This window comes from Cervus elaphus, chromosome 1, assembly GCF_910594005.1.
Source record: "Cervus elaphus chromosome 1, mCerEla1.1, whole genome shotgun sequence".
NCBI classification, from domain to species: domain Eukaryota; kingdom Metazoa; phylum Chordata; class Mammalia; order Artiodactyla; family Cervidae; genus Cervus; species Cervus elaphus.
This window is the reverse complement of record NC_057815.1, coordinates 65,149,039-65,161,803: the sequence shown is the minus strand read 5'-3', so window position 1 is coordinate 65,161,803 and position 12,765 is coordinate 65,149,039. Positions and strand designations below refer to the sequence as shown.

Below are 12,765 nucleotides of genomic sequence, written 5' to 3'. Positions count from 1 at the left end.
GTCTAAGCTGATTTTGATGAGCAGGAGTGACTTTCTCTGCCGTGACTCCAGGTCTGGAAGCTGTGATACCTGGGAGAGCCTTAGGTTGAGGTAAAGGCCTGAGTGCTAGCCCCAACTCTGTCAGTAAAGATTTGTCCCCGTGGGGGTATAAGGGGACAGGTCTCAGGTGCTTGACTGTGCGAGCACCTATCTACAGGCTGATGACTCAGCCTCTCCCTTTCTAGGCCTTAGATAAGGAAGTTTTTCCTCTTGCTTTGCATCCCAAACTACTGCAGAATCTGTGGCTGGGCCCCAGGACAAGACTGGGGCCCCTCCAAGGGAGCCCAGAGCTTTGTTAGGGAAATTGGGGGGTGGGGGGACCACAATGAAGTCTATTGTCCCCTGTCCCCTCTTGCAGGAAACAAAAGGCTCCCAGTCTCTGGGGAGCCCTAGCCCATGCTTGGTCCCTGCCCAACCCCCAATGCCCAGCACACAGGGAGGAGCCAGGGCCCTTGGAGACAGGAGGTTTTATTGATGCTGATGGGGGTAGGAGGGGCCCCCAGGAGCCCGGAGGGAGTGGGGGTGGGGCTGAGTCAGTCAGCGGATGCTAAGGCTTGGGCACATGAGGGTAGGTTAGGGCACATTCATCTTCTTAGGATTCTGTGGCTCCTTCTCTGGGGCAGGGAGAGCGCATCATGAGGGCGGAGCAATCGAAGAGCAGGGAAGAAGAGGTTAGGGATGGCGGTGTGCTCCTAACCTGAGAGAAGGCACCACAATAGGCAGCAACATCTGGTCAGTAGGGGGAAGTGGGGAGGGGGCACCTGGTTGGCTTCTTGGGGAGGGGCCCGTCCTCGGCCTGGGTGAGCTTTCAAGAATTCCTGGTGTTCCCAAGCAGAGTGGGGCAGGGCCCAAAGCCCCTCTCCCTGTGGGCCTCCTTCACGAGAAAAAGGCACTCGGGGAGCCCCCTTGGCAAGGGGTGCCAGAATTAGTCCTTAAGGCACAGCTGGGGGCAGACAAGGCGCCAAGGCACAAAGGCACAACTGGTTGGGGAGGGGCAGGGGCAGCCTCCAAGCTGAGTGCCAGGGTCACAAGAGGACACAGGACCGCCCACGCTTGACAGGCGTGGGGTTGAGCACAGCCCGGACAGCCTCGGCAAACACCTCCTTGACGCCGTCCTGCTGCAGGGCCGAGCACTCGAGGTAGCGCACAGCGTGGATCTGCTTGGCCAGCGCCTGGCCCTGCTGCGGCGTGATGGGTGCCTGGCCCTGCTCCTTCAGGCGCCGCAGGGTGTCAGGCTGGGCTCTCAGGTCCTTCTTGGTGCCCACCAGGAGGATGGGCACATCAGGGCAGTGGTGGCACACCTCTGGATGCCACTTGTGCCGCACATTCTCATAGGAGGGCGGGCTGGCAATGGAGAAACAGATGACAAACACGTTGGTCTGAGGGTAGGAGAGTGTGCGGAGGCGGTCGTACTCCTCCTGGCCCGCTGTGTCCCACAGGTTCAGGTTCACCGTGCGCCCGTCCACTGCACTCTGGGCGCTGTAATTGTCGAACACTGTGGGGATGTACTCCTTGGGGAAGGCGTTGGTTGTGTAGCAGATAAGCAGGCATGTCTTGCCCACAGCTCCATCGCCCACCACTACACACTTGATGCTCTGCATTGTTGGTCTACCTGGAGGCTGTGCCTCCTTCCCGTTCTGGGCCCCTCTGGATGCAGCGACCTGTGGACAGGAGAGAGAGATACTCTGGGTTAGGGAGTCCTGGGAAGAAAGGATGGGGGCATACAGAAGAGAACCAGCTCCAGTTCTCTTAACCTGACACCATCCTGCAATCCCATCAAGCCAGACCACAGACAGACAGACACAAAATGGGAGACAGGTCCTGAGACCAAGCAAGGATGCTCAAGGATACGGAGGCTGGCACTACTGTGTAATATATTATGTGAAGCATGTAAGTTCTGATGCCAGACTGATTAAGGTCAAAATCTGGTTCTGTTATCTCCTAGCTTTGTGACCCTGGACAGATTACTTAACCTCTCTATGTCTCATTTTCCTAATCTGTAAAATGGGGATGAAATAATACCTACTTCATTGGGTGGTTGTGAAGATTATATACATTAACACATATATAAAGCATTTAGTACAGGGTCTGGTCATAATAAGCATTCAATAAGTATTAGCTACTTTTCTTTTTCCTCCAGGAAGTACTGACACACAAGGATGGTACACACGTGCAGGCATCTACTCAATCCTCTATCAGCTATGCACCCCTCCCGCTGAGTAGACTGGAGACAGCTTCTGGCACAGGTCACTCTGAGATGCAGCCACGGGTGAAGCCTCCCATCTCAGGGCCCACCAGCCCTAGAGCACTGACGCTTTAATTCCAAACATGACATCTTGGCTACTGACTGCAAACCGAAATGTGTAATGAGAAACCTGTTGAGTAAGAGGCACAATTCTCTAGGCAGCCACCCTATCTCAAACTAGGGTGCCCTGGGAATGGTGAAAAGGAGGGAGCGCTTACCCATCATTCTTGGAAGCATGGGAAACCCTATCTGGCCACACAGAGCCAGGCTGGCGACTCAGTGCAGGGGAACACTGGAGACAGAGCCAAGGCTGGGATTTGGTCTGGAATCTGGGTGTGTAATGATGAGCGAGGCAGAGGCCGGGGGTCCCAGACATCTGCATCTTCTTTCAAGGTGGGCTAAAGCCCAGCCAAGAAGGATGAACAGAAGAATAAGACAAAAATTTGATTTTCCCCTTAATCTTCTACCTCTTTCCTGAGACCATGGCCTGTGCCTCTGAAGAAGCTGAGGGGCTTCTGGACTTTTGGGCAGAGAACACAGTGTCATTAAGTACTATCACTGAGAAGACATGCTGGTATCAGATTGGTCAGGGATTCTAATCACAGCTCCACCAACTAGTCAAAGATGATTCTCAGGCAACATATTTAAGTTTCCTAAGCCTCAAATTTTCTCATCTGTAAGATGGGGATAGAGTTGGTGAGAGTATAAGATAAGCTAACATGTAGAGAGTGTCTGGCATGAGGCGTGGCACACAGGAAGTGGCAAATAAGTCAGCTGCTGTAATTATCAGTGGGGTAAGTTTGAGAGGAGTCCCCGTTCCAACCATCACCCGGTCATCTCTGCAGCCCACAGGGCCTCGAGGTGAGGAACTGCTCTTCCGAGTTCTGGAACAGAACAGAGCTTCCGGAAACCCTGAGATTATTTATACTGCTGTGGCAAGGGTAGTCCTCTAATTGACTACTTCCTCTCAGCCACGGGGGACTTTTTCTGGCTAGTATGTTACTTCCTTTCCCTGCAGCTCTCTCACAACCAGGTCCCTGCTCCCTGGGAAGGGACAGCTCTGTGTATGACATTATGACACACCCAGTTCTCTTCGCTATCTCCTGCTCCACCCAAGCACTATCATCCCTGGCCCATCTTCTCCATTTCACTTTATACACAGCAAAACTGTACCCTGGTCTGCCAACCCTTATCCTCTGACCTGTCCTCTCAACTACTGGTCCCAAAGCCTCAAAAATCAAATTTGGAAGGCGCAGGGGGACTCCATCACTGGAAAGTAGAAAAGGAATTCTGGTGGTGTGGAACCTGCAGAGAATCCAGGGCTTAGTCCCTCCCAGCTCCCTCCCAGGCCCCAGCTCCCCCTGGGACCAGCTGGGAGGGAAGTGAGTTCATTCTATGACGCTGCCTCTCTGGTTTACAGTAAAAATATTTCCATCTTATTTGCATGAATAAATGTGTGTTCAACCTTAGGAGAGTGGATAGAGGGCCTCAAGGGTATGGGTCCAGAAAGAAGACAAGGACCCTCCAGGGCACTTGAGAATTTGAGACTGGAAGTCAAGAGAACTCAGCCAAGTCCTAGCCCCAGGGCTGCTCTGCTGCCAACTCACTGCAACCAAGCAAGAGGCACTTACCCTCTCTGGGCCTCAGTTTCCCAATCTGTGAAATGGAGAGAAAAAAGCCGTGCAAGGATACTAGGTGGATGAGATGAGACATTGAGGAGCCCGGGGGCAGGGGACAGGATGATGGAGATAGGAAAGGCCCCTGGGAGCACAGGGTGGGGGTGGGAAGGTTGAGTCAGTCAGCAAATGCCTAAGACCTTGGCACCTGAGCCCAAGTCAGGGCACGCTCATGTTCTCAGGATTCTGTGGCTTCTTCCTTGGGGGAAAAGAGACAGCATCTTGGGGAGGGGGGTGTTGGTGCCATTTCTCATGTCCACTGGAAGGTTGAGGAGAACCCAGCATCTCGAAAAGCAGATGCTCTCTAGGCCTGTAAATCTGTAGCAGCACACGAGGCCAGAGCATGGCTGTGACCAGGAACCCCTCCCCTCGAGCCCAGCACTGGGCTGGCCCAGGCAGGAAGGCAAGGAGGGGACTCTGGCCGACAGTCACAAGGCCCGAGAGACCAGAAGTACAGCTGGCTCCACGCAGCTTTCTAGGGAGGGGTTATCAACCAGCAATCAGTAAATCAGCCCTCAAAGGAGCAAGGAGGGAGCAGGAAGCTTCCGGGCTGGGGAGGGAACAGGGACTGACACCGGAAAAGGATCACGAGGGAGGTAGTGTCCAGAAACAGGCAGGGCAGAGGCAGTACAACATAGGGCCAAGGGCACCAGATCCCTGACTCTGACCTGGGATCACCTGCTGACTCTAGCCCTTGATTAAAGCCCTCCATGGTACAACCCTTTACAGATCACATGGTATTACATTTTTTCATCCTTCTAACTACTCATTGGTACTATTCATACTCACAGATGAGGAAACAAACCCAGAGCAGTTAAAATAACTCAACATCACACAGCTAGTCAGCACAGGACTCAACATAGACCCCATTTTTTTTAAACACAGACCCCAATTTTGCAATCCAAAGCCCTATGTTTTCCTCAGTGTGTCAACAGCCTCCAAGTGACCCTTACCAGCTGACTTGGTGACCTTAAGCCAGTAACTCACTTCCCTTCCTGGAACCTGTTTCTTCATTTGTATGACCCATATGACAAAACTCATCCTCCCTGTCTCAAAGGGCAGGAGTGAGGATCCTGAGCACAGGGATGAATATGCTTTATAAACTTGGAAGTGGGCTGCACAGAGAAGGTGGCAAAGGCAAAGCCTTTCATACCAAGAGGCTGGAATCATTGAGTACACAGGTGCTTGAGAGGTGGCGGCAGCCCAATTCTCCCCATTCAAGGATAGCTCAGACCCTTATCTCCTCTCCCAGGGCAACTCTTTTCTCTGAACACCTATGACCTGAACTGGGTCAAATAAGTTCCCATAGCTCATTTAAGGAGGGCGCATGCTCAAAAGGTAGGATCTAGCCTGTACCATGCCGGACAAAGGGTCAGTCAATGCTGTCGGAGGCCAGACAAGGACAATGGCCTGCCTGGGGTTGGGGGATTGACTGTGACTTATTTACTAGGTCACTTAAAAAAAAAACAAAAAAACAGAACTTTTGTTTAGTATGTAAATAAACATTTGCAGGTTAGTATAGTCTTAGCCATATTGTTCTGGCTTTCTAGTCCCAGGTTAATTCAGATCATGCCTGGTCCCTCATCTTGGCTTTCAGAGTTCTTCATAATCTGGCAAAGGTTTTGGAGTCAGATAAAGAATCCACTTGCAACACAGGAGACACAGGAGACTAGGGTTCGATCCCTGGGTCAAGATCCCCTGGAGAAGTTAATGGCAACTGCTCCAGTATTCTTGCCTGGAGAATCACATGGACAGAGGGGTCTGGCAGGCTGCAGTCCAAGGGGTCACAAACAGTCGGATACAACTGAGTGACTGAGCACTCTACACATTCCACAGAGCTGGGTTCAAATCCTAGTTCTGCCACGATGAGCTAGGTAATAGTATCAACCTTATAAGGCTGTTATATGGATGAAGTGCATTGATACACAATGTGTGTGAACTAAGCAGATGCTTTGAAATGGGAGTTCCCTTCTCCAGAGGGGTCTTCACTGTCCTATGTAAACAGGCCAGGATCATTCTGGCCTCTGAACTTTTCCTCTTGTTCTTCTCTCTGCTGCCACTCCTTCTCCCCTTTCAAATCTTCCTGACTCGAGGCCTAGATTAAGTCTCATGGTACCACGAGGCTACTGAATTCTGCTTTCTTTGAACTTCCACGGTATGGCCACCCTTATAACCCTTCTTTGGCTCTGAGTCACTCTCCTTCTGCAGCAGTCACATATAAGTTCCTTAGCTTGTGGATGTCCCTCTGACCAATACTGAAGTTTGACCTCCTCGCCAAAAATCTGAGTACAGGCTTCTGATCTGCTTGCTTCTGCTTCAGGTACTGAGGTCTGCATAAACAGGTCAGAAGCCCAGAACTGAACTGACACCTCCATAGTCCAAACTGCAGTGCTGAATCTTACTGGACAGGAGTGGCAGCCCAAAGCCTTGACTGGGCTAGGCAAGAATCTTTCCTCCCAGTACCAGTTTGACCTGGCTCCCGCAGGGAGCACAGTCCAAGGGGCTCATCCTATCTGAGCATAGTCCCCAGAGCCTAGCCTGTACCCAGTGGGGCCTGGTCTTGGGGTGTGGCCCAGGCAGGCCCAGAATGGGGGAGGGAAAGGAAGCAGCATATTGCCTGATTGCCAGATCTCTGTGGCAGTTGTAGCAGGGGAAGTGTCCCAACTGGGAGTGGGGGAGGGGAGGAATAGGCCCTAAGAGCCGGGGGAGTATGAAGGCAGTGGGAACTTACTGGAGCCTTCTAATCTGCCTCCCTGACACAGGAGATCCCCGCCTGCAGTCCTCCCTGAAACTCATTCTAACTATAATTCATCACTCGGGGTATTCTGATCCTAGGCTCTGGCCACATCACCCAGATCCTCTCCACAAGCAGCCTCCACATTCTCTTCCGTAAAACACGTCAAGTAGCCATATTCACTGTCCTGGTGGGAATCCAGCATTTCTCCCCCATTTCCACCCTTCAGCCCACCACTCAGCAGCTCAGAAGACTCCAATTGCCTCAAACAATCCCCTAATTTGTCCTCCAGAGCCAACAACCACTGCCAACTCCTCCAGGCAAGTTTTTTTGTAAACCACCCAAGTCACAAATGACTTATTCCATCCAAGGTCTGGGTCCTGATTTTCTCACAGGTGCATTCTATCTCAGTCACGTGGAAGCTTATCTAAATCTCTTGTCACTAGACTGGGAGGGCCTAGAGGGTAAGGTCCTGGCCATGTCTTCCTGGGCTAAGCACAGCACGCAGTGGCTGTCAGTAAATCGCTGAATGAACTCTATCTGTCCTTCATGTCTTTGCACATGGGAGTTCCTCTTCCTGGGATTCTGCTCCTTTTCCACTGTCACCCCACTCCACAGCCTCCTATTCCTTCAGGGCCCAGCTCCATTCCCCAGCTTCTCAAGGACACCATCCCTTCTTCTGCCTCACTTCCCCCAGTACTGTTATTTAGGTTCATTGTGCGGAACTAACGCTAGCTTCATAAGGAGGGAAATCTGTCCTGCCTACTTCCACAAGCCCAGCAGAGGGCTGAGCAAAAGCTGCAGACTGACACACACCTCCTCTCTCATCAATTCAGACTTTGATTCTGGGAAGAAGGAAGAGCCTCCAGGCCCAAGAGACACCAGACAAGGGTAACTAACTTCCTCCCCTTGAGGAGTATGATTTAGGGTAACTGAGGGAGTGCCCTGTCCCTCAGCTGGAAGAGTGAGAGGGGTTGGAGCAGGCATAGCTCTAGTCCAGTGGCGATGAGGAAGATGGGTAGGAAAAGTGGTACTGATGAGGCTAAGGACTGGGAATATCTGAAGACCAGGGCTGGCCAAAGATGAGGTCAGGGTCATGGTCATGGTCAGTGTTAGAAACAGCTTCAGAAGTTCTGCCAGTCTGTCTGTTTGTTTGAAGGGGGGAGTAGGAGAGCGATGGTACGAAGAGGCTCAAAGGGGCTGCAGCTGGGCTAGCAGGAGGAAGCTGGGGGAGACATGAGGTCAGCATGGGGCTGGGACCAAGCCAAGGGCTGAGTCTTGCTTTTTCTTCCCCTTCTCCCATCAGCAGGGACAGAACCCGAGACAGCCTAGTTCCCAGCCTTTAAAAAAAAATTCACGCTGGAGAATTCTCCACCTCTTGCCATTCTCCACCCTTTAGCCCCTGTGGAGGATCCTGCACTCTGCAGAATAGGAGATGGAGGGAGTTGAATCTACCCACTAGGGATCCGGGAGGAGGAGGGTACAAGACAGCTATAGCTGGGAGGGCTGTGGGAGGCTGGGACCCTTTCACTCAGTCCCAGCTCCTCTCCTTCTTCTTCTGGTGCCCGAGCACCTGGGGTGCTCCACACACAGCCAGCCCCAGGGCCAGCGCAGCAGGCTAAGGAGGCTGCCCCCCTCCCCCAGCAGGCAGCACAGAGGAAGGCTGAACACTTGCTTCCTCCTCCCCACTAACAGCAGCTCAGCAGTCCTGGGGCCCCACGGAAGGCCCGCGAAGTGGCACTTCCTTTGCCTCTGCTCATTTCACACGAGGCTGTACAGAAGTGCCATCCTCCCAATCCTGCCTCCCCACCTGAAAATACCCAGAGACCCAGGGCTGCCCAGTCACTTCAACACCGCCCCAGACCTGAGGGGGTTTCCACAAGGGAAAAAAACATCAGGGAGGAAACTCCGGCATCTATTTTCCACTGTCAGTGGGGCAGAGCTGGAGCCGGGCATCGGGTACTCCCCCATGTTGCTGTCCCCTGGCAAAGTCCCTGACTCTCTGGCCTCTGCTCTTGTGCTTTGGGGAAAGGGGCCACACACCCAGACAGCTACTTAGGCCTGTTCAAGGTGGGGTCCAGAGTCGGGGGCACTGCTCTGAGGAGCCTCTTGAGGGAAGGAGAGTCAGAGCTATCAGTATTTCGTATGCTCTTTGGAGCTATTGACAGGCAACTCCTTACTTCTGAAGCTGAGCCACAAGCTCTGAAAGCTAATGAGAGTTATATACAGGACTGCAAGCAAATCAGGACAAGGACCTGAGTCTCCTGACCTTTAGCCTGGGAATGGGCCCATCGCTCTGACCTCATTCAGGATGACCCCATCATGGTTTATTCCTTCAGGAAATGGGCCAAAGGGGCCAGCTTGACATCTGAGCCCGTTTTACTTCCAGGCCCTCATGCCTAGCCAGTGCTGGGGCATCCTTAATTCAGAACTGACATTACTGGACAGACAGCCACCCTGTCCCAGCTGAGGAGAGCCTCCTCTAGGCTCGAGCTCTGGGGGAGATGCCCTACCCCATGACATGAGGACAAAAGAGGAAGCTGGACCCTGGACAGGAAAACCAATCTGTACTGGGGAGGCGGCCCAGGCTTTGTCTTTGGTTTCCCTCTTCACAGAACCCTATAAGCCTCACCACTCACAGGTATACACTGTGTATGCAGGAGAGGTCTTTAGTTTGGGCCCCCATCTTCTTTTTAGTTGCTCAGCTACCTGCATTCATCATCTTCCCAACTGTCTCACTACAGCCACAACCTCTCAAATCTTCCTGCTCATGACCCCCTAAAAACTTACACCAGCTACTTCATCTGCTTTAACATCTTGCCAGAAACAACTCTCCGTATCCTAGATTCTCAACCAGGATCTTGACCTGAGTCACTTCTCTTCACGTCAAGACCCTGACCATAGTTTTTTTAGCCAAAACCTCAATGGCAGCCTCCTATAGCAGGTACATATTCCTTACCCCCACCCTCTGCAAAATATTTCCCCACTTAGATTTCTCCCACCTTGGTTATATTTTTCCGGTGGTGACTTTCATGCAATTAGCTCAAACCTTCAGTGGGGCCAGGTCTTGTCTGGGAGAACCCCTGTTTCATCCATCCTATCTTTACTCTTAGAATCCTGTTGGTTGCTCAGTTATCTAAAATAAGTACTGGTTTGGCAGGTGGGAAGTCAGGACTCCTGGGTGGTTTTTTAACTGAGCTCTGATGCTGGGAAATTCCTTGTATATATGTCCTCCCCTGAGCTGGGATTTTTATGCAGGTCCCTGGGACTTCCTGCTGGGGCCAAACCTCTACACCTCCCAGAATGTCAGTAGGACAGACAGGAGTGCGGAGGAAGAAACAATCATGGGAGCAAGACAATTGTAAGAAGGGAAAGAGACATAACGGGGTACAGGAATGGTCCTTAAACCTAGCTGTGCTTGGGAAGCCCACAAAAGTAGCACTTTCTCTCCTCCACTTCTCTTCCTCTAGTGGAGAGAAATGAATCCAGTAGACCCGAGAAGGCAGAGGGAAGCAGGATCTCTCAGAATGCATCCCAAAGGCTTGAGAAAGGAGCTTGAGAATGGGGACAGCAAGGCTTACAAACAGCCAGGCTGGATTTCAGTTAGACTCGGAATAAATTCCAAAAAGAGAGGGAATAGGCTCTTAGGTGAGAGGTGGAATATTAAGGATGCCTGAGGAAGAGGGATAAGCAGAACTCTAGAGAGCTTCCTGGTCACCAAGGCCTTGATGTAGCCCAGGGCACGTGGGAACCTGGCCTGGGAAGGCCCTGGAAGCAGCAGGAAAGAGCAGGCAGACACCTTTGCCTCATACCCCTCTTTTTTTCCTGAATTGGAACTAAGACAGTTAAGATTGAAGTTAAACCAGCCATAGCCTTCCCTCTTGAACCCTGCACTTTCCTTCCATCATGCCTAGCTGACCTGGTCCCCTTCTCCCCACCAGGTGGTGCTGGAACCAGTGAGCAATGGAGTCAGGGACCTTTAGGTTGTCCCCCAGGCTCCAGGCCTGGCCTCTTGACCAAGCACCTAAGGGTCTGGGAGATTTTGATTTCCCACGGCCTCTCTCACCAGTCCTATTCAATATTGTGTCACTCTACCCTGATACTCCGAATGCTACAGACTGCTTCCTCCTACCTAACCACAACCTCACCCACTGCAGGTTCCCTTCATTCTGCTAGCTTCCCCTGCTCTGGGCCCTCTCAAGGCTGAGGGCAGTTATTTTGTCTCCAAAAGATAAAGATATGGACATGTAGACACTTGCACGCACATACACATCTACAGAGGTTTTCCAAACCCTTCATCACTTTATCAAGGGGAGGCTGCAGCCCGCCTCTCTGAACTAGGGTGGTCTGAAAGGTTCCCAAAAGCTGGAGATTCGTTACTGAAAGGGAAGGAGAAGACAGGGGTCCATCAGAGGGACGGCAGATGAAGAATCAAGAGGGTGGATATGTGTGCAGGAGCCAGAAGCTGGGCAAGGAAGGGAGCAGGGAGGCCACAGGAAGAGGACAAGGATGAACAGAGAAGCAGGGCAGGGGAGAGGGCAGGGGCCAGGCGTGACTGTGTGTCTGGGGGAAAAGCAACTGAAGAGGATGCGAGAAGGTGGTGACAGAGGGTTTGAGGGTAGAGTCTGAAGAAGGAATGGAGGAAGACAGAATGAGAACTTGTAGAATTCAGGGACTAACAATGGCGGGGAGGGAAGACTAGGAGATGGCTCCTCATCATTTTCCAAGGCTAGAGTCTTTGTGGCCTCCCAGAAGTCCTATTCTCCCCATCTCCTAAAAACAGTCCTGCTCTCAGTGAGTCCCTCTCGCTAACCATGATCAGCACCTCCGAATAAGAGCCCTTCCACTCTGTCACAGGGGAAGACCTGGTTCCTTCCCTTCCTCCGTCTACCCTGCCAAAGAGCAGTGCCAGGCACCGGCGAGCTAGGCACAGCCGATGTTTGCTCACTACAATACTTGTTTCTCTGTTCCAGGGATGGAGAGGTTATGCTTCACACAGAGAAGCACTGGGGTCGGCCGGGGCTCCCTCACCCTCCTCAGCACAGAGGACCCTTGGGCTGCAGTCTGGACCGGCCTCGATCTTCCAGGGAAGGAGCTCCTTCTCCGCAGCCCAGGGCTTCAGAGGCAAGAGACAGCCTCTCTCGCTACCTCACAAGTGTCACAACTGCCAAAGCAGTTCTCTAGCCCAGGGGCCCCTTCCCCTCAACACACTTCAGAACAGCCCTCCCGCAACTCCTGGGGGCACCCCATCTCTGAGTCCCATCTCCCAGCTCTGAGCTCTTCCCCTCAGAGACTTTTCTCTCGGAGCGGGAGCCCCTCCGACCTCAGGATCCCTTGCGGCTCCCGGGGGCCGGTACCGCCGCCCTCGGTACAGGAACCTCCACCCTCCCGGAGCCGTCGCCGGCTCGCAGTGGCCCGTGCCCGTCCCCGCCCCGCCCGGCCGGCCGCGCCCGCCCAACTTGGAGCGAGCCGAGCACCTCCAGCCGCGGCCTCCCGAAGCCAAACTTCCCGGGCCTGCGCTGGCGTCCAGTCCCGGGCCGGCCGGGCTCCCTTTCCCCGGACCCTCAGCCCGCCGGCGGGTGCCGGGCCTCACCTGGTGCCCTCCCCGCTGCGGGGGAGCTGGGGGCGGCGGCAGCGGCTCGGGGCTCGAGAAGGAAGTGAGAGCGGGAGGCCGGAGGAAGTGGGGGGGGCGGGCCCGCCGGCGGGGCGGGGCGCGGGGGCGGGCCGGGCCGGGGCGGGGCCCGACCAGGAAGTTCGCGGGCCGGGCCCCCCCACCCCGGGTCGCCCCCAGCCGGTAGGCCCCCGGCCGGGTGCTGGGCTCCCTCACCCCAGCCCTCTGCCTCTGAGGCCCTTTAGTTCAGGGCGGCCAAGGTCAGTCTCCTTCTTGCCACCCCCACCCCAGCAGAGGCCCTAGTCTAGGCGCTTGGGTTTTGTCTCCCTCTCACCGTATCTCCCTGCCTTCCCACCCCTGCCAGAAGATGCTGAGAACGGGCGCCCCTAGGCCTGGTGCCTTCAGTCAAGCCCCGGGATCGAGCGATGGCCCAGGCTGGGGTTTGGCTAGAATGGGTCCG

The 12,765-nt window shown here is 53.8% G+C and overlaps 1 protein-coding gene across 1 annotated transcript; it reads right to left on the bottom strand.

Moving 5' to 3' along the window:
- Nucleotides 1-489: 489 nt before the first annotated feature.
- Nucleotides 490-12,419, bottom strand: RHOG (ras homolog family member G). Its single transcript, XM_043905825.1, has 2 exons — nt 12,288-12,419; nt 490-1,700 (listed from the first exon to the last, which is right to left on the bottom strand). Exon 2 carries the CDS (start codon nt 1,638-1,640, stop codon nt 1,065-1,067), a length of 576 nt encoding a protein of 191 aa, XP_043761760.1. The 5' UTR covers nt 1,641-1,700; nt 12,288-12,419; the 3' UTR covers nt 490-1,064.
- Nucleotides 12,420-12,765: the final 346 nt, after the last annotated feature.

Coding starts and splice junctions, on each gene's coding strand:
- RHOG (XM_043905825.1), bottom strand. CDS start 1,640: ATGCAGAGCATCAAGTGTGTAGTGGTGGGCGATGGAGCTGTGGGCAAG.